Source organism: Chroicocephalus ridibundus, chromosome 5 (genome assembly GCF_963924245.1).
Source record: "Chroicocephalus ridibundus chromosome 5, bChrRid1.1, whole genome shotgun sequence".
Classification (NCBI taxonomy): domain Eukaryota; kingdom Metazoa; phylum Chordata; class Aves; order Charadriiformes; family Laridae; genus Chroicocephalus; species Chroicocephalus ridibundus.
Genome location: NC_086288.1, coordinates 24,211,649 through 24,237,078, shown reverse-complemented (window position 1 = coordinate 24,237,078; position 25,430 = coordinate 24,211,649). Strand labels below are relative to the sequence as shown.

The 25,430-nt window shown below is 39.4% G+C and overlaps 1 protein-coding gene across 5 annotated transcripts in view; it reads left to right on the top strand.

Annotated features, from left to right (window-relative positions):
- The first annotated feature begins 826 nt into the window (after positions 1-826).
- Positions 827-25,430, top strand: part of CENPC (centromere protein C) — a 34,931-nt gene continuing 10,327 nt past the window's right edge. For 2 of the 5 annotated variants that reach the window (XM_063335995.1, XM_063335994.1), the window contains exons 1-18: positions 827-948; positions 2,642-2,688; positions 3,877-3,938; positions 4,256-4,356; positions 5,174-5,264; positions 5,367-5,586; positions 6,491-6,679; positions 7,168-7,547; positions 8,572-9,415; positions 10,014-10,052; positions 11,277-11,350; positions 12,238-12,306; positions 13,521-13,625; positions 14,430-14,528; positions 17,273-17,368; positions 17,703-17,857; positions 18,354-18,444; positions 19,883-20,002. In XM_063335995.1, the coding sequence (XP_063192065.1) occupies positions 934-948; positions 2,642-2,688; positions 3,877-3,938; positions 4,256-4,356; positions 5,174-5,264; positions 5,367-5,586; positions 6,491-6,679; positions 7,168-7,547; positions 8,572-9,415; positions 10,014-10,052; positions 11,277-11,350; positions 12,238-12,306; positions 13,521-13,625; positions 14,430-14,528; positions 17,273-17,368; positions 17,703-17,857; positions 18,354-18,444; positions 19,883-19,959 (2,754 nt within the window). In that variant the 5' untranslated portion in view covers positions 827-933 and the 3' untranslated portion in view covers positions 19,960-20,002. Of the gene's footprint in view, positions 949-2,641; positions 2,689-3,876; positions 3,939-4,255; positions 4,357-5,173; positions 5,265-5,366; positions 5,587-6,490; positions 6,680-7,167; positions 7,548-8,571; positions 9,416-10,013; positions 10,053-11,276; positions 11,351-12,237; positions 12,307-13,520; positions 13,626-14,429; positions 14,529-17,272; positions 17,369-17,702; positions 17,858-18,353; positions 18,445-19,882; positions 20,003-25,430 lie in introns of those variants that run through there. The other 3 variants (XM_063335996.1, XM_063335997.1, XM_063335998.1) reach the window with 3 other exon arrangements.

The following is a 25,430-nucleotide window of genomic DNA, read 5'->3' as shown; positions in this document are numbered from 1 at the left end:
TGTGTAGGTGTAGCATGATAACTAGCCGGTAACGTGACCTGTGATAGATCAGAGAGCTGCCAACCAACCCTAGCAGAAGAGGGGTTCAGCCCTATGTGTGAAAGTAAATTCCCCACAGGGGCTGGGGCGAGGTACGTGTTCTCAGATTTTGGCTAAATTGCAGATTTCTTGTACGCGTTCTCTATGGATTGCGTTTAAATGGCAGAATTTGACTTTGCTGTCGAATGCGGCCAACGAGCCCGTGAACAGGGGTTCCTGCACCTTTGCCGGGCAAGGCTGCAGCTGAGCCGGCACCTAGTCCACCGCTTGCCAGCGTGTGATAAAAAGCATCGCTTAAAGTTTTTTTTTTTTTTTTTTTTTGGGCTTTCTTTTGCGGATACCCGAAGATACTGTGGATGTTGTGGCGATACATTCTCGAGCAGTTGTTGTCGTGGTGTTCTTCACTCATGTTGTGAAGGAAAAGATTGCAACCCCCTGTGGGGGGTTTGCAACACCTGCAGGTGTTTTGTAGCGTTTAGAAACCCGAGGATCTGAACTGGCGTATCCCATGGGGGGGGGGGGGGGGGGAAGAAATCAACAGCCCGAGCGCCGCCGCCCCGAGGGAAGGGAAGCGGCCCCGACCGCTGACGAGATGGCGGGGGGGGGGGGGGGCGGGAGAAGGCACCGCCTTCTGCGCAGGCGCGACAACGGCCCGCGGGGAGGGAGGTGGGGCGCGCGCAAAGCAGCCGCCCTCGTTGGCGCGCGGCGGCCGGCCGCCGCCCAATGGGAGCGGGGGGAGGAGGCGTGGCCAGCGCGTGGCCAGCGCGTCGCCAGCCGCCGGTGAGCGCGCCCGGGCGCCCGCGGTTTGAAAGACCGCGCGGCGGCGGACGGGAAACCGCGGGCGGGCCGGGTGCCGTGGCCGCGCTCTTGGCGTCCTCTTCGCGGCGGTCTGGGATGGCGGAGGCCTTGGTGAGAGGGCGCGGGGGAAGCGGCGGGGGTGTAGGGGTGTGTGTGGGGGGTTGCGTTTCCTTCCGTAACAGTCGCGGCACGGCCCTCGCCTCACCGCGCTCCTGAGGGGCGGCAGGCCGGCCCCGCCCGCCCCTTCCTGAGGAGCGCGGTGAGGCTCTGGGGGTCCCCGCTTCCCCCCGAGGAAAGGGGGGCCGGAGGTAGTGCTCTGCCCTCCTTCTTGGCCCCGGTTGGTGGCACGGAACAGTTCTGCTCCGAGGGGCTCTCTGCTGGGAGCCCCGCTTCCCTCAGGCTGCCGGCGGCTCCGCCTGTCGCTCGTCTCTGGAGATCTTTGGCGGGTTAGCGTGTGAAGGGCCAGTGACTCGTCTAAACATGCTAGAAGCATACTCGCCTTCCTTCTGCCGCCCTCTCTCAGAGCTACGCGGGGGGCTTAAAAAGCTCTTTATGTCTAACAGGGTAGGAGCGTCACAATAAACGAGCTGTTAAAAGCTCTTTTAGATCCGTTAGAGGAGTTTTGCATTTTCTTATATGAAAGATTGCTTTCCAGTTGATTGTACCGCACTCCTCTGCAAGGGGAAGAAGTTTAAGCCTGAGTATGGTTCAGCGCTGTTTCTGAAATCATGGCTTTTGGCCAGTTGTTTTCCCACGTGACCAAGAGTTTCTTCCTGCCATTTGAGGCAGATATTGAAAATTTGCAGTGGAATAAGTCCTTATGTGGTTTTGATTATTTTTATTATGAGAAGTAATATCCAAAAAGGAATCATAAAGAAGTGCAAAGTAATGTCAGTATGGCAAATTTAGGGAAAAATGTGCTGAGTTCTGTTGTATTAGGACTAGATAATCTCCACGCTGCACATGTACTCTATTCCAGTCTACACAAATGAAGAAGAGGTCATAATTTTTTTGCAGCTAAACATTCAGATTTTTTTTGAGACATTTTCTTGCCACAGTGGTGAAAAACTGCACTCTGCTTTGCTCTTTAATTTTTCTTGGCTTAACCATTCCTTGTTTTTATCCTCTATAGAGGTCTTTGCCTGTTTCCAGCTCAGTAGGCTTTATTTCATTTGTTGGCATAGAAAGTAATGCTGATAACATGCTGTTGTTTGAATTATTACTACTTTAGTTGATGTTATAGATGACTGGAGTCCTGTCTGCTATTCAAATTACTTTGATTATTCTCAGGGTTCAAGTATATGCAGAGGTGCTGGGAGTTAATTGAGACTTTAGTTTTACCACGGAACAGCTGATGTGCTGTCACTGCCTGTCAATGTGGTCTTGCCTGTGATAAACACAGGGCAAGAATCTGCATGTGAGCAGTTCTCATGGAGCAGTGGATGTGTTGTAAGGTTATGTCCTAGTTTGCTTTGTGTAGTTCATTCGTTTTTCTGTAGTCATTACAGAAATGTTAACCAAATCCTTAGATTCTCTGTGATTTCTATCACATAAGTCTCTCTAACTTTAAATGCAACAGGTGCTTGATGGCTCTTGAGGAAAGCTGAATTTCTGTCAGTTGTTACAGGGGTTGTAGCTACTGCGGCGTTCTAAGAAAAACAGGGCTGCAGTAACTCCCACTAGTTTCAGATAGATTGAGAATTCTTGAGACATGCTTACACGTGAAACAGGAGGTTGGTCGCTTACTTGTTTTTCTGTCGAGTGTCACCATGCTTAGTAAAAACTGATTTTTATTTCTTCACAGAATCATTTTAAAAAAGACTACAGAACAAGATTCTGCCATGGAGGAGGGTAATTTACATTTAAAATTTTATTCTTAGATATGATTGTTTGGAAAACTTACGTTGTTTTTTGTCCAAAAGCTTAATGTCAAAACTATTGGGTGTATCTTATTAACGTGATCTCATGATGTTTCCCAAACTTGTATTTCTTAGTGGTGGGAGGAGCAAATTGTGCTGGGGGACAAAGCACCAAGGATTTCCTTTGTATTCCTCTCCTGAGGCAGCAGACTGTGGTGTAGTTCTACCTAAGGTACCTCTAATTAGGCTGCCTGAGCACGGAAGCAGTAGTTTGTGCAAACATTTTGCCTTTCAAGAGGATGCCCATGCAGAGCTCTAGCTTATTTTGCCCTTCCTGGTAAATGTTAGAGCTGAGTTTGAGTATTTGCAGTGCTGTAGCTTGCTTTAAAGGCATGTCAGAAGTCTGTCAGCTTTTTTGTTACTGGAATCCATTTTTAGACATGCATTTCATGAGCTTACCAAATCTACCAATTTACTTGTTTTTAAAGGCATATTATAACCATTATAGGAAAAATATTCCATGGCTTTTCTCTTGGTATTTTGGTTTTGATCGACATGGTCACTTCTGCCGTTTTCATTTTTCATGGGGAGGTTTGAAATAGTAACCCAAGCAGCTGAGCTGTTCGCTTGCTTACAGATTTGATAGGTCAAGTAAATTCTTGCTGCTGAAACTTTTGTAGAAGCACAGAATAACTGTGGATAAGTGGTAGAAAAAGAAGCAGAGGGTGACTCCTCCTATGAAGGAATACATGTTCAGCCTACATGTTTCATTTCTGGGTCTGCTGAGACTGGATCGCTGGGCAGGCAACTTTACTTGATTTTTTTTTTTTTTTTTAAAATATTTATTTCAAGTGGGAATCTCCCAAAGCTCTTCTACCTGAGGGGTGTTGTGTAGTTGTATGTTTTCTTTTATGTAGAGAGATTTCTGCAGTCTCATTATATTCTGTGACAGTGGGTCTTTTTCTCCTGGAGTCCTTATTTAGACAAGTTTCTTTGCAGCTATCTGTGCATGGAAATGGTAGGTTAATATTAAATGGTAGGTTTAATGTTAAAGTTGGGACTGGTGGAAATAATAATCTAAAAAATTTAGTAGTAAGAACTTTACTACTTTTATATTGCTAGGATAGGAACATTTAATATTTTTGATTGAAAATATTTTTTTTTCCCATCTTCTTTCTAGAACTAAGATTGATGTACAGCCAGGTCAAAATGTACTGAAAGTCATACAGGATTGTTTCGAAAGTAAGCTTTTATTTGGTGTTTTACTTAATTTTCTGGTTAATTCATTTCTTCCTTGTATTATATCTAGTGGTAAATAAACAGAAATGAAAACTAAAGATAAACCAGATAAAAATAAAGTCTTCCTCACAGTCTTTAAAAGAAGCCCCTTCTAAGCTGCTTAAAACTGTGTCTCAGCTCTCTTGTAAAGGAAATCTTTTTCCCAAGTAGCTGGCTTCTTTCTTTGGATTTATGTGACCATAACGAGCCTAGCAACTTGTTAAAATAAATTAAACCTGGACGATTTCAAGAATCCCTTATTTATAGTTTTTTCTGTATAGGTTGTGGTAGCAATCTTACAATAAATTCTCCATGTGCGAGTCCCCGTTGCTCAACTCCTATTGTCAGAAGAGAGAAGAGGACTTCAATACAGAGACAAAGGGTGAGTTAGTTAGGGCAGTGTCACAACGTAGTGAGGTTGAAGCACGCTGCCTTATAACTGGTTGTGGGTACGGCTGTCTTGGACTCCATTAGGGTTGGTTCCAGTCACTTTGCTGGATATATGGATACAGTTCTTAGCTCTCTGATGGATAGTAAAATAGAAAGATGATTCTTGTACAAAAGCAGCTTCTCAACTCCTGATAAACAGTTACCTGTACGATAACTTTGTTTATCTGTAACTTTGTTGAAGAGTGGAAACAAGTTGAAGGACTTTTTATCATGCTGTCTGAGAGAACAATGCCAATAATCTAGTTTGTATGTTTGGTTTTAATATTTTGGTTCTAGTAGGTTTTGTAAAGATAGGATATTCTATTAATGGCAGTGTTGAGAACAACTATCCTTTATAACGGTGTTCGTTTATTTTAGTCTTATGCTAGAATACTGTATAATCTCAAAAGTAATTCTTGCAAAATCTCAACCTGGCTTAATAAAGGTGAATGAAATTGCTTAAATTAATTCATTCTAATGAAAAGAGTCAATAGCTTGCCTGTGGACTAGCAGGATGTCTATTCAAAGCTGCAAATTGATTTTTACTGTCCACATTGTTTTGCCTGTTGTTTGAAATTTACAGTTAGTTTTAGAAAGTCTTATGTGATAGAAAATGGAAGTGTTTCATTAGAACAAATTGTGCTTCAAATGAGTAGGAATTAAGGGAAGGAAATTAGAGTGTGTTCTGTAGAAATTTATATTCCTGTCGAAATACTGTTGCTTTACCAAATATTTTACTTTGTCTCATTATTTGTTATTGACTATGACAGCCAGAGGCAGGGTTAACTAACTCTGTGAAAAGAGCCTGTAATTCCGCAGAGTCCTTACCTGCATCACCACTAAAACCAGTCAGCAGCAGAGGTTGGTAGCACTACTGAATTAAGGGTTTTTTTGGGTAACTATTTCTTGGGATTTTGTAAGGTTCTGAGTAGCAGAATTAAACCTATTCTATATATATGCCAGGACGGTCACATGAATCACCCCTGAAGCCTGCAATACATGATTATGTAGCTGATGCTAATAAACCACAGACTCCTGTATCTAAAAGACAAACAAATAATATATTAAAAGATGTTGAAGCACTATGCAAAAGTCCTGCCATGTCTTTGGACCCTGAGGATGATCATGGGTTTCTTGGATCACCTCTTCTTGTGGAGGAAGCGAAAAGTTCTCCGGTACATATGTAAGTAGAGCTGAACGTGTCGGTGGTGGTGTGTCCCGCCTGCCTTTAGAACACGGTGGTTTCAGTCTTTTATGAATTTGGATTGTGAACTCATGAGAAGTAATTCCAGGCTTTTTAGAAAATTTTGATACCTGGGTTTAGAAAGGGCAGAATTGTTTTTTATTAAATATAATGTTTAATTCCCAAAAGTGCAGTACCCAAGTGCAGGAAGCCTGTCAATATAGTTTGGAAATCCTTTTTTGCAGGAAAATGCCCCAAATTACCTGCTTCTCAGATAGTCTAGATTTTTTTCAGTGAGTCCTGTTGACAGTGTTGATCTTAAAAGTTAACAAAAAATTTGTTAAAGCAGAGATGAGCAGTCATTGTTCCTCTTGCTCTGAATATACAAATGTTTTATACAAAGTAGAACAACTTCTGTTGTGATCATTATGTCCTCTTTGGAAAATTTGAAGCCCAGCTGCAATAGTGGCCAGTGGTCCCAGCCACAGTTCCGCTTTCCTGCAGGACTGAATCTCTGGAGTAGATCATAGAGAGGGACTCACACTGATCCCATTAACTCCCATTGGTGGAGTGAGATTGGGAAGAGAGTGCAACTAGGGTCTAGGAAACCTGACAATTTCTGAAGCGTGTTCTAAAATTGGGAATTTGTCTTGCTGAGCCGCCCTCACTTTGATCAAGAGTCACAAGCTCACCCCATGTTGCCTCATTGGTTTGGACACTTGCTGCTATGCTGGGAAGTAGTACCACTAACCTGTGTTCCAGCAAATTACCAAATGAAAGCTTATTCATAAGAAGGGAGGCACTGTCAGCGGGAGAAAATGAGAGCATCTGTCCATCCACATGATACTTTAGTGTGCACTCAGGATTTAAAGCATCATATTTGAATGCTGTTTCTCATACATAGATTACATTTTGATGACCAAGATACTCCTGCTGGAGTGAAGAGCCCCGTGGAAGTTGAAAATTGGGAAAGACCTCAGACTGGGAGAGATGAGCAGGTTGTTGCACAAGCTGCTACGTCTTCTGTACAGAAAGAGAAGGCTTTCTCTTCAGTTGTCTTGGCAGCTTTAACAACAGGAACGCTTGGAAAAAGGTTTGTTTTGAGGCTTAATATGGAACACAATTTGCTAGTAAAATAACCCAATCCTGAGTACTGGGGCAACATCCTTGTTTCAAAGTTTTGTGCTGTTAGGATTTAACAGCATTGTTGCTTTTGTCTGCCAGTAGAATAGTACGTAGCTGTTGAATAGTGTTTCAGATTGCGTGTGAGATGTTTTGATAGGTTGGAGAATTTGGGAAAACCCTATGTGATTCTGAAGTTAGCAGTGATCAAGCAGTCCTTTTCAGAGCTAATATAGATTTGACTGGTTAGATAGGAAATTGACTATCCAGCATCTGAGAAATAATGAGTTGTGAATATGAGGTCAAAGCAACCAGAAGCAGGCCTTGTGCTCTTTTTGGAAGCTAAAGGGCAATGAATGATGAACTTAATTCTTCCGAGGAATGTTCTGTAGCATGCAAGATTGAAAGTAAACTTTTTTCACCTAAATGATGTGAATACTTTGTCCCTCCTTTCTTCAGGTATTCAGCCTCAATATCACCACCATCACCTCCTACTGTGCAAGATGAAGATATAGAAATAGAAAATGAATGTGAATTTCTAATTGATGAATCAGATGTTGTATCTTCTAATTCTTGGCTTTCAATACCCCTTAAGAACAAAAAATCAAAAAAAGATGTCTCTGCAACTCCTGTGTCTAAATCTCAGACCTCTGAAAAGGAGAAGACGGAGAGTAAGAAGGGCAAGAACACAAAAGCAAAGGTTGAAGCACTTACTAAACAGAAAACAGATGATTTGGATGTCAAAGTACCTGACTTCAAAGAAACGTCAGAATCAGATCCATTCTCTAACAGTAAAGGAAAGGTCCTTAAATCTCAAATCAAAAACAGTACTCGTATGGGTAAGTTATTTAACATATCTTCAGACTTCTTTTTCCCGGTTATATTTCTGGATACTTTTGTGGTGGTTTATTGGGAAATAAAGTAGAATGAGAGACATTAATGGATTCCTAACTGATGTTTCAGTTGCACAGTTAGGTTTGGGTGTTTATAACGCAGTGAGACAGAGTGTCTTCACGCTGGCTTTTTTTTTTTTTTACTCCCCCCCACCCGCCATCGTTCCTGTTAGGACATTAAAAATTAAGTTATCAGTGTTGTCTTTTCTTATGAGCAGACAAAGAAGGTAGGTACCCACAAGCAAGCTTTGCTCGTCTCTCCGTAGAAAGGAGGTTAAGATATGTGCTTTGAACTGGAGGGGATCAGTTTTTAGGAATTACTTGAGAAAGGTTTTGTAGCAGGAATCACTGAAAACTAGAAAGCAGATTGAATGTAACGTTTCTGCCTGTTTTATCTGTGTCCTCGTTCCGGGCGGGGATGGGGTTAATTCTCCCCAAGCTCCAGCAGGGACACTGGTATTCCATCCCTTATTAGCCTTTCCCAGGCTGGAGCCCAGAGCTGCTGGGGCTTGGAGTGGGCTGAGGCGTTCCAGGTCTGATGAGTGAGCAGTGGTACCGTCATCGTATTGGTACATTCCTCTATCCCTGTTATTGTCGTTGTTTTCCTGTTCCCTTTGCTGTTCTGTTGCACTGCCTTTGTCTCAACCCATGAGTTTTGCCTTTTTCTCCCAATTCTCCCTCCACAGCCATGGGGGAAAGGGGAGTTGGAGAGAGCGACCGTGTGGCTAAACCACGACCACCTGCTAGGAAATACTGGAAGTACACCAAAAATTCTGTTTTGAATTTTTCATATGCTATAGTTCAGAGAGAACCTTCTTTTTAATTATCAGGGAAAAATCTGGTTTTGTGATACTTTTTTTTTTTCTTCTCTTGATTTTTTTGTTTTATTTTTATGCATTCAGATGTCAACATGTATCTTCGGGTTTAATGGGAAAAGATATTAATGTCCAAGTGTTTTGTGTATTGATAGGAAAGACTAAAAAGGATGCACTTAGACAAGGCTCTCCAAAACAGAAAAAGGACACGTCCTGGAAACCAGAAGCTAAAGAACTGATGTTGTCATGTTCTGGATTGGAAACAAAAGCATCTGATGCTGACCAATGTAAAACAAAGGTCGTGACAAATGAGGATTCACCTATGTCCTCAGCTGAGCAGCAGCAAGAGAGGACTGTGTCTCCAAAAAAGAATCTCAAGTCTTCCAAGCAGTTGGCTTCAAAAGGTTCTCAGCGTTTAGTTGATAAGAAACGAACTGCTAAGCAGAAACTTACAAAAGATACAGCAGCTAAGAGATTGGCAGAAAATCCAAAGAAGCAGTTTAAAAAATCTGGTAAGAAAAATAGTAATAAAAAGCCTCGGTTACAGAGAGAGGAGAGTTCTGATGGTGAACCAGGTGAAGAAGAGCTTGAAAGAGAGCCTGTAAAATTGAATGAAGTGTTTACCTCACCCCAGCATCAGGAATTACAGACTTCTGTGATTCAGGAGTTGGCTAAGTCTGAAAAGCCTAAAAATGTATTGGACGCATTGGAGTCACTTGGTGGTGCAAATTACAAAACTGCTGTAGAAGTGCTACAGCATCTCATGGACGTTGTGAAGAATTCTGAAAAGAAACGTTTGTCAGCTAAGTCTTCAGGGAAGATACCCAAAACAATTTGTCACAGAACCAGTAAAGGTGTTTGCTCAAGCCCTGAGGACACCGAGTCTCAAGGGGATTCTGACAGCTCTTCTGTAGAGGACATGGCAATAAAAAAACAGAAGTTATCAGATGTGAAAATAAAAAATAATATAAGAAAACATAACACGCAACATGGACTACAGTAAGCTTTTTATGTAATTTGTTACAAGTATCTATCAACTTGGTAGGTAATTAAAGACGTCTTGTTAACTTTTAAGCAGTTAATGGCCCGATTGAACTATGTGACAGTTTCAGTCTGGTTGAAGCTAATAGAGAAACAAAGTAATGTAATCAGCATCCTGTTCTCAAAGGTGGGTGCCAAATCCAGTGTCAGCTTCCACATCAGGAAACTTGCGCTGGGATTTTTAAAGTGTTCTTTTGAGACTTGAGTAGCAGATCCAGTTTAAAAACAAAAAGACACACATGCACACACAGCCACACCACCTATAGAGTAACTTCACTGTCAGGTTTGTTACTTTGTTTGAGTGTTTAATTCTTCACCTATATTTATTTTTGTGGAAGTAACTTTACTAATGATTGCTAATTGAAAGAGGAAGTTTCTCTAATCAGTCTAATTGAGTTTTTAGTCACTGTTCTTTGTGCTGCTTTTTAATTTTTTTTTAAAAAGTCTTTTTTTATGGTTCTGTTTAGTACATAAAATTACTGACCTATGGGTTCCTTTCAGTAAGTAAAATTGACTTAACAGTAAACATAGTAAGAATTATTTTTTTCTCTTCTAGGAAGCGCTTTGCAGTGGAGAAGGGTATGAGTCATGAAAGGTAAAACTTGCGTTTAATCCCACTTCTGCCCCACTGAGACAGCTCTTTGGTACTACTACTGTATTCTGTGTTCTACTAGTGAAGAACCTAGTAGAAAAGGGATTGTGATTCATGCCTGAGGTGTTTAAATACCGTGCTAATACATTTCATAAACTAATACAATTCTTCCTGTCATGAATAAGGGGTCATAGTAAGTTTCTTGCCTTCAGGGATTTTTTTTTTCCCTTTGAGGCTTGATTCCACAATAGTGTGTGGTTTTTGAACAGACATACCTAGAACTAATAACAACTGTACTAATAAAGTCACTGTTAAGTAGGGCATAGAACTGTATCTACAATCCATACTCTTGTTTGTGCACATAAATATGCACATATCTTCTCCTTCATGGGATGGGAGCTTAATAATAAAGAAAACAGGAGTGGCAGTCTGTGAATTTATTAAATTCTTCTGTTGTAATTCTACTGAAAATTGTAACTTTTTATTATAAGTGAGCCTGCAGACTTAATTGGACGAATTTGTAGTGTAGGTTTCCTCATCTAGTATTGAAATACATCTTTTGGAGGTGAGGTGGCTCACAGCTGAACTTCATTGGCACAGTAAAAGCAGTGAAGTGTAGCCACAGATGGGGGAAGGAGGGAAGGTTAGGAGTACTAATGCGAAGGCTGTAAGAGAAGTCCTGCTATAGGTGATTTGGTTGCTAGAGTTTTAACTCTGGTGGAGTTACATACATGTTAATTACAGTCATTTTACGGGGGAGACTTTATGACAGAATACATATTACAAAATACAATTCCAAACTATTTTACTGCCCTTTCCTTACAGTATGCAAAACATTTCTTTAAAGCACTTCTGTAATCATGATGTATAGAAAATTGTTGAAAAGTAATGTTACAGTAGAAGGTCTGTTTCTTCTGGAAGGGAGAAAAAAGAAAAAGAAGTTAAAAGATTTTTAGGAAACCTGTTTAGAGAGAAGGTGTGAATGCTAGTTTGTCTGCCTGATGACCAGGCAGACAATTGATGAATTTCAGACCTGCGATTCCTAACTAGCAGTCTAATTAAGATTAGACACTTCAGTGCCTAATTGGTACAGACAGATGTTTAGAAGGAGAAAAACCCCACCCCACATGATCTAAAAAAACCTTATATTTGTTATTCTTGGTAGTGCTGTAATGTTCCTTTGACATTTAACATATTCAAGCAGGTGTATTTTTTTTTCCTTTGAAGTGGGCCTGTTTTAGAACGTCGTGATAACTTCACTTCCAGTAGTAAGTTTTGTGAACAGGATAATACATCTTCAGGTAATGTTTAAAGTTGGTATTTTTTCTTGCATTTTCTGTATAAGCTTCTTATAAGCTGTAACTGATGGTACAGTAATTTTTATTGTGTTCTGCTTGTCCAAAGTAAGAAATGCAGATTGTATTGACTGCGGTCACATTTCTGCCCAGATACGTGGTACAGTATGCAAACTTTACATTGTGTTAGCTTTGGAAGGACTAGCACTACATGGTTTGGCATCAAGCCTACCAGGATAAAGTTATCTTTCCAGACTATGTTGAACAAATTTTTTAGACTGAGTTGGTACCAGTTTGGTGTGTCGCCATGCGATGGTCCTATATATGATCGCTTCAGGCAACTCTGGACCAAATTGTACAACCTTATGGGAATTATGGCCTGTTTGCCTAAAAATATTAAGTTTCCCTGCACAAGTTGCACGTATTGTCATAATGAAGAGCAGCCCTGGGATACCAAGTCTTTTCATTAGAGTTTGAGTCAGTTGTGAATCTTATTTGTTCATACAATGCTTTCTTCAGAGGCCTAGTTTTGTGTGTATTCTAGTAAGAAGTTTGTTCTGAAGTTAGGCTTGAGTGGTATAAACCTTGCACTTGGATCAATAAAATTATACGTGTAGTTATAATTTGCCAATGTTTGATTTATCAGAGGGATGGATCTGAAGAATATTTACTTGAATGTATAGTTTTCATTTCATTTTCAAACTTCCACTGTTTAAAAACTAATTATGTATACTGTTTATTTACATCGGTATGTTTAATGAAAAACATGTTAGTGGGAACACTAACGCTGTGACTTCTGCCTGTATTACCTATGGTTGTTTCTAGTGGGCATTTTGACTAAAAGTCAGGAATAGTAAATGGCTATAGTGATGGTTTTTTGAACATGTTTTCAGATAGTTCTGAGGACGTCAATCGTCAAGTAAGAGCTCTGTTGTCAGACAACACAGCAAGGCATAAAATAGGTAAGATTGTTTTGAAATATGTTAATGTAAGTGCATAAACACAAATACATTTCCAACTTGATGTAAACTTTGCTGAAGACACAGGAAAGCACCTAGAAACAGGTGCGTATGTTAATAAGTATTTACAGATAAGACTTGTTAGTTCTTCAGGGTGCTATAACCCTGCTCTGATTTTTAAGCTGCTTTTAAAAACTTACAGTGTTTCTTTTCTTATTACTATATTCAACAATTATCTTTTAACTGTCATGTTTCCATTTTTCATTTAATATTGAGTCAAGACATTGCTTACAGTTCAGTGAGAACAGTAAGAGTTTGAATTAGTTTCACACAGAGTAACTGAGGGTGCAAATAACCTGCCCTCTGTGGTGGTCTGAGTCGGGATAGGATGGAACAATGGGCATGCAGTTGATTGTAGTCCCATACTAGTCTGTTTTTATTGGTTTTTTTTTATTTCCTTCATTACTATTTTGTGCACACTGCTATAGTTGTCTATTTTCAAAAACTTACTTCAGCAAGTTTTTTTTATTTACTATTTTTATTTTTAGCATTTATTCTTGGACTGCCCATAACTCTTAAAGGGCTTTTATTCTTTCTTACAAACACTGAAATATCAAGTCTTACTGTATTCATATATGGCAGCTTAGAAAAATTGAAAGGTGAGACTATGTAATAAGAAAGTCTGAAGATAAATATCTGGGAAGTCTTGGAAATGTGTGGGTTTTCTGCTGGCAAAGTGCTGCTCTTCTGGACCTTGGAGATGGGACTTAAGAATCTGGAAGAGGAGGGGCTGCTCATGCAGTCTCTGTTAACTCTTCTTTTGCCATAACCCAGGCAGTGCCTTTTCACTGTTGCTAATGAAGTCCCTCAGATTTAGGCAGGGTTCTTAGTCTTTGTCGAGAGCTTTGTCTTCACAGATGTGCTTGAGCCCCTAATGTCTGTATCCCGCTGATTCACTAAGATATATAGAATGAAATCTAGTGTAAAGTCAGCATGGTGACTGTTTAAGAAAAAGGAGAGTGAAATGCTGATGCATGCAAAAGAAGGCTTTTGGCAATACTTGATTCCCTTTACCCATCATAATAGCAACGTGATATAAATATCAGCTAGGAAGTGGTGACCACCTGATACGGAAGAACAGGAAAACATATTTAATATTTCCCATTTCTGAATTTTCCTTTCATACTTGCTGTGAATGATTTCATCCTTTAAATTAGTAATGCCTTCCAACACACCTAATGTTCGTCGGACAAAAAGGATACGACTAAGACCTCTGGAATATTGGCGAGGCGAGCGTGTAACCTATGCGATGAATCCTTCAGGTATTAGTTCCAAAATACCTATTTGCTTTCTCCTGATAGGGCAGTAAAGAGAAATCTGTGGGTTGATCTTGTGCCATGAAAGCTTTGAGATGCTCACTATCTGATAATTTAAAAAAAAAACAAACCGACATTATTTATGGTTTCCAACTATTTTTAGTCATTTTTCTGTGTAGTCTTCTTCTCTCCTGATACCCCTGCGTCAGCTAGAAATAGCATCCGCAGAGCATCTTTGTTACTCTTGCCTTAAACATTTAGGGAAGAACAGGATGGTTTCTCTGTATTAGTAGGTTTATTACATCAAAGATTCTGTATGATACCGGAAAAAGAGACAATCTACTGGAGCATTTCTGTTTGTGTGGAGACTGTTCTCTAGAGCAGATACTATAATATTTTATCCAGTCTCAGTGTTAAGTTCCCTAAGTGCTAGAATATGTCTTGTTCTCAGGGATTTTTTTTCTGAAAATTCAGCCTAATTTGGTCCTTTCCTAATTGATTAGTCTGCTTGAAAATAGTATTTCTTTTGTGTCCCTAAAATTGGTATTTTGTCTTAAAAATTGACTCTCGTGTCATGGCTTTCTGAAATGTTCTTTGACTGAAATATGATGGAATGCTTTTCAAAAAGTCTCCAAGTTGCTTTGCACTCCAAAATACTTGATGTTGAAAAGCTTTTTTTCTAAACCTATCTGAAAAGTTCAGCATTAAGGAAATATATTCTCAACTGAAATGCTTGTTGGTTGTGCAAGTCTGCATTCTTGTAAAATTATTACGAGTTAATGAGCTTTGTTTAACTTTCTTTTGTTTCAGGAGAGCTTGTGATTAGTGGAATAGCATGTCCAGAAACAGAACCTCACAGGAAGATTAAAGAGCGGAAGGGTGTCCACAAGCAGAAAAGAGATGATACAAGTATGAACACAGACTTTTTTTCTTGTGATACTTTAAAAAAAAAAAAAAAAGTAGTATCTGTAATCAAATACTCTATTGCTGTAAGATCTTTCTACTGTAAAAATTTGATGCTCTGGGTGAAAATAATTTTATAATTAAATGTGTTAATGTGATCTGATGCGGAAAAAAATGTTCTTATATATCAATGCTGTATAATCTCGTTTTAAAAACTTCAACTTCTCAGCATTAGAAAGGAGAAGATACAGGACATATCCACAAGTGTCGTGGTGCCTTTAAAAGGAGGGATTGAAAAAAATAAGCTGTATTTCTGCCCTTGTTCAGCTTGTTGATTAATGGTGCTAATGTGTTTAGTTTCATAATACACAGTTAAGGTATAAAAACTTCTGGTCATTTTACTGATACCTGTAATACCACATCTGAAAAGGCAGCATATGGTGTCAATAGAGTTTTAAGCTATTATAGTTTAAATACAAAAACATAACAAGGTAGGTGAAGAGAGAGCTGTAAGAACAGTACGTGAAATGGTTAGAAGTGGGCAATAGATCTGTGTTTGAACAAACCGGAACCTTTGCTAGAGCCTCTATGGCCAGTAAGCAATAACTATGTAGGTAGTGCTCACAAAAGGGAGATAGAGTCAAAGCCCAAAAGCCAAATTATTTTTGCTGTGTGGAAAATCTTCTGATGCTAAAGAACCTTTCTTTATGGGAACTGTCTAGAGCTTTTGTTTGGCACTGAAACGTTTCCATGTGAAGTTCTAGAACAAATAAAACAAATGCTAACAAACATGGAAAATGCCATGTGGTCCTGACACGGTTCTAAAACAAATCAGGGCTAAAATAATCATTAGAGAAATAAGGAAGAAAACAGTCAATGTTGGTACAAATTTCTGGTTTTCTGGAGCATTGCATGTAAATTTTATTCTTTACCTCAAAAAGAAAGTAGTAAGACTACTGAAGGTTCAGAGAAAGCTTGTCAAAAACATGGAATAACTTCTGTACAAGAAGCAACTACATGGTGAAGGCTTCTCAGCCCAGAAGAGAGTACTGCAGATGTGTGAGAAAGACCTATAAAAACACAAGTGGCATGTAAAAGTAGAATAGAAATAAACTGTGCTTTGTTTTGTTGGGGTTTTTTGTTTGTTTTTAAACACAAGAACTAGAAGGTGTGGAAGGAAGATAGTGAGAGCTGGCTTTTTCAAACAAAATTAGGTGTCTCTTCTCACTGTGTGCTCCCTGCCCCAGAGTACTGTGGATAAAAATATTTATGTAGATTCAAGGCGAGAACTAGATAAATTCACAGGAGACTTAACTGTTAATACCTCTAAGTAAAGTGTGTGAGCTCCATGTGAGAGGTGGAACGTATTCCGTGGAAGTGCCATTACTCTCTTACAGCATTTTTGCTATATAGGGAGGTGGGGGAGAGCATTTATTGGTTGCCTCAGTGGCCAGTCCAGCCCAAACCACGACAGGGATGGAAGGGGTACTTGCTTTTGGCCATTGATAGGAGACAGGGTCCTGGTCTAGAGCAACCTTTGATCTAAGTACAGTTTATGTTTTAATGTAAATCATTTGCAGTCCATGTGAACCTGAGCTCGTAGTGACTGTTCATACCGTATCTTACAAGTAGTATTGGTTGCTTTAGGTGAATTTGGGCTGTCTTCCAGAAGTGATGGATTTCCTTTTTAAGAGACATTCATTCTGAGAGGTAGTCTTTCACTAGCCTCCTTGAATTTCGAGTGATGCATATAAGGACCATCAGCTGAGTAGAATTTCTAGGACAAACTCCTAAATTTTATTGATTAACAATAAAAATTCTGTTATTATAGCTATACAGTTGCACCTGTTGATGCTTCTTTTTATAGAGAGATGATTATGTTGAAACAACGCTATTTCAAACACAGTAACTTTCTTCCTACCCCTGACTGTCTTGGGGTAAGAGTATTTAAGCAGCCATGAGTGCCTATAAAGTGCTATAGCTTGCTTTTAACATCCTTGTTCTGACTGCATTTAAAGAAATTTCCTGTGCACTGTGGAGCTAAAATTGTCAGCTTAAGAGAGCTCTGCAAGAGAGCTTTGGGATATTTATTCTGTCGTGAACATTCTCCAGCATCTCTTTACTATTTAAAAAGTGTAAGGTTGTGATCAACTCTTAGGCTATTTCCTTCTCTGGAAAAATCCTTTTTATTATAGAAATAGTTCTCTCTCTCTTTGATTTACAGCTTACATTGAGATTCTTCTGAAGGGTATTTCTTGAGAAAAGGAAAACTGAACATGTGCTTATTCTTTTGTACGCTTTATCTCTTAAGTCTCCTGATGCCCAGCAGCAGTAGGTAAAAGGAAAAAAATTGTTCTTCGTGCTTCATCATGTATTTTATCTCCTCTCAGCATCTGTTGCTAAAAAAGCACTTCTCTTAAAATGCAGATAATTTTGAGTAAATACTGTCATTAATAGCATAGGATAAATAGTTGGCATTACCCTGGAAAATTCTGTAGGATTTAGAGACCCTTTATCTGTTACACACAGAAATAAGTCCAATGAAAATTACATTTTCAAAGAACTGTTATGGATGGCTTTCTTTTATTTGAAGAAAGTGTATTCAGTCTGTTTAGTCCCTTAATATAAAAAATTTAAGTACTTATGTATGAAATCTTAAATTGTGTAGAAGTTGTGGTTAAATAATTAAGTTTTTAAAAGGTAGAGTGATTATTTTTCTGGGTTTGTTTTTGGTATTTTTGTCTCTCCAGGAAGTGAGATACCTGCAAATTTGTATCACTCCCTAGCTGATACTTCTAAGCCAACCGTTGTAGTGGACCCAGTAACAAATAAGGAAGTACTTCTGGGTGAGTTGAGGAGTGTGACCAAGGGCCTTTCTGAATTATGTCGTGAGACTGATGAGAAAACAAAACTGTTCACGCCACATCGGGCATAAAAATATGAGTTGTTGAAACACTCATTGCTCTTCTGGAGAAATTATTGGGGAGACACAAAAAGTGTCCTGATTTTTCAGCTAAATATTGAGTCTAGTTCTTGGGGTTGTTGCACTGAAACAATACATAATGCTTTAATTATATTAATTAATGATATTAAATAATGTTTTAATAAGTAGTTACTGAACAAGCAGCAAGACTAATTATGTGTTAGCATTAATGTAATCTCCTGGACTGTTTTTTGTAGAATGTGTTAACACTGAAAGCAATCTCCCATGCTTCTTCAAAGATGAAGCGGTAGAAATATATAAAAATTTGAATACACCTGCTTTTGCCACTGGTAGATTGATTTTGAAACCACTTAAAGAAAAGGGACACCAGCATGTCTACATGGATACAATAGTAAGTACCCTTTTTTCTTATTTTTATAAAACGGACTATGTAAACAGAAAATCTTGGAATGATTAGAAGTAGCATACAAAGTTGACAGTTTTTTTCAGAGTTTTTTTTTCGCCAGTAATGCAAATAAATACAGGAAACGATGAATCATTTTAGTTGTGAAATCAGTTATAAGCCATGAAAGTTGATAGAGGTACTTTGAATGCATGTTGGCCTGTTTTGCTTCACATTAGATCTATGTGTCCATGTATGCTTACTGTCTGGAGCTTGCAGGCAAGCTGGAAGTATCAATTAAAATTGGCCTTCACCCGCCTCTTAAGTTGTGTGTCTTATTTTTCAGCAGGATGGAGAAAAGGGATTGCAGCTCTGCTAGTTTTTCTCTTTTTTGATCTCTGTCACAACATGCGTGCAAAACAAATAGTATGTTTTCTTGGATAACTTTCTTAAATGTTTGCAAAGGAAACACTGCTAATCTTGGAACCCTTTGGCTTTCACTAAGGCTTTCCACGTTATCTACGGCAAAATTATTCTCACCTTACATAAGACATCATATTATCTGACTACGGGTCACTACTTCTACGTTCCAGCAGGTAAGTACATGTGTTTAAAACCAATTTCTTGGAGAGGGATGAGACTGAATTAGCATGCTACGAAGCAAAACTGAGCTGAATGATGGGAAGAGATAAGTTAGAGAGTGGGAAGGTGTAGGGTTATGAAGAGGGTATGTGACCCAACACCAGACATGGGTTGATGACCTAACCTTTGAATGCAATGATACAAACACTGCCTATTTACGTGAGGCGGCCTCAAAGTTTTTGGTGACACTACCTAGTTCTAAGAGTGAATTGGTATTCTGGTTCTGTCCCTAGAATGTTGGGTAAACTTCACAGATAGGTTACTGTATTGGTAGTTAATACAAGTGTTTGGTCACCATTGTTTTGCTGTTCTTTCTATGTAAAATTATGAAAATCCATTTGGATCAGTTCACCATATTTTACACTTTGTGCTTGAAATACACAGAAGGTGCAGAATGTCTTGTTGAACAGGTTGTAACTTCATGTGGGTTGTTGAGAATTTAGACACCTCTGATTTTGCCCTTCTGAGATAGAAGTTGAATGAATTCCATGTGGGACGCTCTCCTTCAGTGGGTAAGACAATAGTCAGGAGAGTTTGTAGTAGTTGTAAAGCAGGCTGTTCATGAAGCTGTAGAGAGCTTTTTGTACAGCTTTCTTGTGAAGAGGATATGAATGACAAGCTGTCACGTGTTTTTTCATTAACTTTTCACCATGGTGTCCCAATTGAACAATCATTGTTCAATTAATGCTTGGAAGCTTTTTTTGTGTTTGTTTTAATCCTAAAAGTTTAGGGGGCTGCAGAGACTATTTTGTAGTCTGCTTTTTGGGAAACAGATTATATAAACTGCTCAAAGTTCCATATGGTCATAAGGATCTATACGTCTTTACCATTCTTCTCTACTTCTTGGTGTGCTGTCTCAGTATGCCTGGATGGGCAATGCAATGGGTGTGGTTGGTGATCTCTCCTTAAGTCGTCAGTTGTGGCTGTATATGAATGTTAGGATGTTACTCATTCTCGATATGCAGTGCCTTTTAGATGTTTCTATGTTTGTGGTCGTGTTAGGATGCAAATCCCAAGTGAACATCTGCAGATAAGTTTCCGTGTGCAGTTTTTATTGAAATTTTCTATAGGAATAAATTACAGTAAATTCAGTCACCTTAAAGTTTTCTTGTGGGTTTTGAGAGCTGAGAGCTCAAGCCCATTACATTTTTTTCAGTAAAAATCTCAGCAAAGATGCACTTTATTCTTATCACAGGTTGAAATAAATGACGCTAGCTGTATTCCTTTTTACCTCTTTGAAATGCAATGACGTGCCTGTAAGAGTGACATCCTTCTGGCTAATATTCCTTCTGTTAAAATATATGAAATGAAAATACACTTGGCTGAAGATAGAACAGGACTTCAGAAATTGCTGGTGGCTTCTAAAGAAAATTTTTCTGTTTTTATTTGTAGGAAATGAATATAACATACGTAATCTTCTGAATGAAGAAAGTGTTCTTCTTTTCACACAACTCAAAAGTGATGGGTGAAGAACTTTCTGCAGAGAAGTTTGCTGAAACTTTTCAAGCTTTTGTATGTTTTGAAGTTCTTTTTACATACAAAAAGCGTTCTAGTGTGCCCAACTTAACATTTTACAAATTAATACAGAGCAGCTGAAATCAACGTAAGAAGAGTTAAGATCAAAACCATAAGATCCTCAGTAGTTTGCTATCAAACTGAAATGACATACTGAAGGGCCTCAATCTGCATGTTACTGTTCTTGTGCCATCCAAAGACAGAAAGTTTATGTATATATATAAAATTTGTGGGTTAAATCACGTTTTTGTTCAGAATTGTATTTATATGCCTAATCTCCCTAAAGATGCTTAGCACTTGAAAAATTTTGACATCTTCACCTAACATCTGATAGTTTTAACGTCTTCCTGGTATGAACTGCTTAGAATAATCTCTTATTTAAATGTAGGACCATACTGCTCACGTTCCAGTAATTGGTGTCTAGGAGATGAGCTGCTGGAATGCTTGTGTGCTGGGGTTCAGCCTTCTTGTAATATGTTAATGACAGGCGTTTCTTCCTTGTCTAGCATATGTATGATTAGTGCCTCAAATTCGAATTGTAAAATGGGAGCACTTCAGTGGGATCTTAGCAGTTGTATCTTTTGTATGGAAGCTATGGCTTGATTAGCTCTGAACGTTGTGGACAGCTTTATTTTGTGTAACAGTGATAGGTCATTGCCAAATGTGTTACTTTAATATCTCCTTTTGTTTTCCTTGCTGTGTGACTGGATAATAATGAGGACCTTTGGGAAAACTGTAATTATGCAGTATACTTCAGAAGCCAAGTCTAGACAGCAGATGGTATACATAGCATTTGTCTCCCAAGGTCTTCAAGGTTCCTTCTGGCTGAAGATAAGGATAAACTGCAGCTATTCTGGGGGAGGGTGTTTTCTCTGTGGTTGCTACTATTTAGAAGAGAAGGCAATAGGGAAAACTGAGTTGGAATCCTAAACTTCAATGACTAGAGGATTGATTATTGACCTTGTAAACAGTCTTGGCCACGGTCTTCATGCTAAAAGTTAAAGTAGGAAAGGTGAATAGGCTTTAGTGCTTCCCTTAAGCTTTCAGCTGCCAGCTAGCTTCGTGTATCTGTGAAAGGACTCGGGACACCAGGATTACTATACCTCTGTGAAAGACACTTTAGATTGGGGAATCTGAGATAATATTTTTTTTAATCATTCTCTTTCAAGCAGTAGTTCCTATGATTAGTGCATATAAAGACTGACTGCGGAAATACTGGAAAGAAGTTATGTGGCATCTTTGCATTCATGGCTAGGTCATGCTTAACTCTGAGAAGATGAAACAGAGGAACCTGCCTATTGCCATTTAGTTCTTCCTCTGTCTTGATACGAACTATTTGCTGCAGACTGCTTCACACTGCACTCTTTTTTCACAACCTCAAGTTTTGTAAGCAGTTTAAGAGTTAAAATTAAAAAAAAAGAGAAGTCGTTTAGTTACAGCTGATAATAATTTGATGTTGGCAGCTTTTCTAAATTTTGGGCTTGGGTTGGTGTCTTCAAGGTCAGCAAGATTCAGATATTGTCCCTTCTGTGTTGGAGCCATACCAGGTACCAGATGGGCACACATGCTGTCTCCAATGCTTGAGGGGATCCCACCCACTAAAACATTTAGTTTGTAAGTCTTTCAACTCCTCAGGCCTGCAGAGGTCTGGAAATTTGCCACTTGACCAAAGATCCTCTGCTCCTTGCCCAAGCGTGTCTCCCAGCGGTCAGGGCACATGGATGTGGTGATCACTGATCCCACTAGTTCGTTGGTTTCAGCTGAAAGTCAGAACAAGACCGCTTTTCAGTTGTGTTAGAGGCCAGAGAAATCAGAAGGAAGATACCCTACAAATTTTCTTCTGCATTACCGGTCTGCAGATTGGGTAGCAAAAGGATGCTTTGTTAAGGGGTTAATGAACATGTATGAGCTATGGACCTCATGGCCCTAACGGAAAGTGTGGATGGATGTTGTGACAGAGCTGAAGGCAGCCTGCTGCTTTCGAGCAACATGTCCTAGGTTGGTGGGGTCAGACAAGAAGTGAGATATTGCCCTTGTGTCAGGCACTGATGTGTCTTCCTCCACTGCACTATACTGCAACTTGGCAGCAAGGTTTTGAGTGCATTTTCTTTTGGGTATTGGTAAATGATGAGACATGTGTCTTTCAGGATGTTTTCTTAAGCAGATCTAATGTGTGCAGACCTTTTCCTGACACAGGCTGGAAAGTGGCAGATGTTGAAGTGCATGTTCGAGGTCAGCATGCCATGAATGCCTGTTTGTGTTTTCCTGATTCTATGGATGCGAGTGTCAACAGAACAGGCGGGATTTGGTAAAAAAAGTATGTAACTTTTTAGGCTGGATGGTTCTCTTCCTTTCTGTCTGGTTGGTTTCGTGGGAGAAGTGTCCTGTGTAGTTTGCAGAGAACATTTTGTAGTTGGTCTACATCTCAAAATGTTTTTTTTTGTTATTTATTTTTTTAAAGTAGCAAAATCAGTTGTGCCAAGCATGGTGATGTATCTAGGATGTTGCTTTAGTTTAGCAACAATTCCACTATTTGTCACTAGATGGGGCTTCAAGCAAAGCTGTTTGTCCTTGGCTGGCACCTATGTTCAGAAGGGTTTGGTTTTTGAAAGGGAGGAAGAAGAGTATGGTACAGATGGAGATAAATTCAGTTGATTTCTGTTGCAAGGAGATGTAAGTCAGTTTCCATTAACATTAGGACTTGGCACAGAACCTTGCCAAATTCATTCTGTTAGCATGTGTGTTGTACTAGTTGCGGACACTTGCTCAAAGCTGTTTTTTAAAACGTCGCACAGCAGGAGTTGAGTTGAGCTAGGTTGTTCACTGTTCGTCTGGATTGGATTTTAAATTTTTTTCTTCAAAATTTTTTTCTTCTTTCTGTTAAAAAAAAAAAAAAAACAAACCAAAAAAACCCCAGAAAACTTGCTTCCATGTCATTAGCCTGAATATAGTGTGAGGAGGTGCATGAGAATGTTCTGAGTTCCAGGACTCCCATGGGTGCTGAGTTGTGCAGTGTGGCAAACAAGAATTGGTCATTAGTCAGAATAAGAAGCTGATGTTTCACCTCTACCTCATCTTGCTTTGGCTTCTGCTTCCTGCATTTTTGTGTACATCAGGCTACTAGAAGTCATGGGTTACTTACCTTCGGTGGTCTTGTTTATTGGTTTATATACTGGTTTTACTGGTGTAAATCAGTACTGGTATATTGGTTTATATACTGTTTTTATTAGTGGTCTGGTATACCGGTTTAGTATATTAATTCAGTACTTTCTGTGAACAGTAATTGAGAGAGCTGGAAAAAAAGGCTGAGTCACACATTTCATCAGCTTCATGTTGGTAGGTGTATGTCTTCTATGGTCAGTATCGAGGTAACAACTGGAGGTTTATTTTAAGGAGTTTAACTGGCAACGTCCCACCACAATAAAAAGGCAGATTTTTGAAGGCTTTAGCTCACTTTGAAAGAAGTTACTTTATTGGTTAGTAGGTTCATTTGAAAATCTATCTCTTTGTAGTTTCATTTGGTTAGAAAGCTGTTCCTGTTGTACTAAACAAAGCTTTTTTGCAGTTTAAAGCGACAGAAGAATGGTTGCAAAACTGTCGGATGTGTGTGCACATCCGTATTTATTCAACTTTGTAAACATAAAATAGGAGAATACAAGCTGAGTAATTAAAGAAAAATAAACAGTGCCAATAAAACAAAACTGTTGAGGCACATAGACAATTTCCTCTATTTTTCAAGTATGCAGATGAATTGGTTATTTGCAAATGATTTTAAATTAACATTTGGGGAATACAATAAACCTAAAGAGCTATTTCCTCATTTCATAACAGTTGAAAAGGCAGTTCAGCATGAAGGAGTATTTCTTACATTTCTACTGATGTATAGACTCTGTTGCATGATGAATCTTGTAATACAGGATTTACTTTACATGGTGATTGATTGCAGATAATCTATCTAGCTGAAGAGTATGGGACATGCCTGTTTAATAGTATTGACAGCTGTAAGCTGGTACACTTCTGTTTCAGAATATCCTGTCACTTCATGGATGTTCGCTGTTGTGAACTGTTCCTTTCATGCACCACAGGGACCTTATCCTCTTCTGTATTATGTAAAAGGTCTGATTGAGCAGGACTAGCTCGATTGATGGATCCCCTGGTGTTAACTAACCAGGTAGCTTGTGCTAAATGCTTGTCCCAGTTTTTAAAGTTTCCACCCCCTCATTGACTTCAGGGTGGTTTTTAATAGTCCATTGTATCGCTCAATTGTCCCAGAAGCCGGTGCATGATAGGGGATGTGATATACCCACTCAATACCATGTTCTTTTGCCCAAGGACTTATAAGATTATTTTTGAAATGAGTCCCATTGTCTGATTCAGTTGTTTCTGGAGTACCATGTTGCCACAAGACTTGCCTTTCAAGGCCCAGGATGGTATTCTGGGCAGTAGCATGGGGTACAGCATAGGTTTCCAACCATTCGGTGCTTGCTTCCACCATTGTAAGCATGTAACGCTTACCCTGGCATGTTTGAGGGAGCGTGATATAGTCAATTTGCCAAACCTCCCCGTACTTATATTTCAGCCATTGTCCCCCATACCACAAAGGTTTTAACCTTTTAGCTTGTTTGATTTCAGCGCATGTTTCACAATTGTGGATAACCGGCGCAATAGTGTCCATGGTCACGAGCCCATTTGTATGTTGCATCCCTTCCTTGATGACCTGAAGTGTCATGGCCTCACTGAGCTAAAAATAGTTCACCTTTATGTTCCCAGTCCAAATTTGTCTGGAAAATCTTAGCAGCCTTATCCACTTGCTGATTGTTTTGATGTTCCTCAGTGGGCTCGACTCATGGGTACATGGGTATCTTTGTGACATACCTTTACGACTAGTTTCCCTAGCCACTCAGCAATGTCTTGCCACAATTCAGCAGCCCAGATGGGTTTACCTCTGCGCTTCCAGTTGCTCTGCTTCCACTGCTTTAACCATCCCCACAGAGCATTTGCCACCATCCATGAGTCGGTATAGAGATAGAGTATTGGCCACTTTTCTCGTTCAGCAATGTCTAAGGCCAGCCAGATAGCTTTTACCTCTGCAAATTGACTCAATTCACCTTCTCCTTCAGTTGCTTCTGCAACTTGTCGTGTAGGACTCCATACAGCAGCTTTCCACTTTCTGTGTTTCCTGATAATACGACAAGATCCATCAATGCACAGAACACATTGTTTCTCATTATCTGAGAGTTCATTATATGGTGGGGCCTCCTCAGCACGTGTTACCACCTCCTCAGGTGGCATTGTGAAGTCTTTGCCTTTGGGCCAGTTTGTGATCACTTCTACGATTCCTGGACAATTTGGGTTTCCTATTCGAGCTCACTGAGTGATTAAGGCAACCCACTTACTCCAGGTAGCATCAGTGGCATGATGAGTA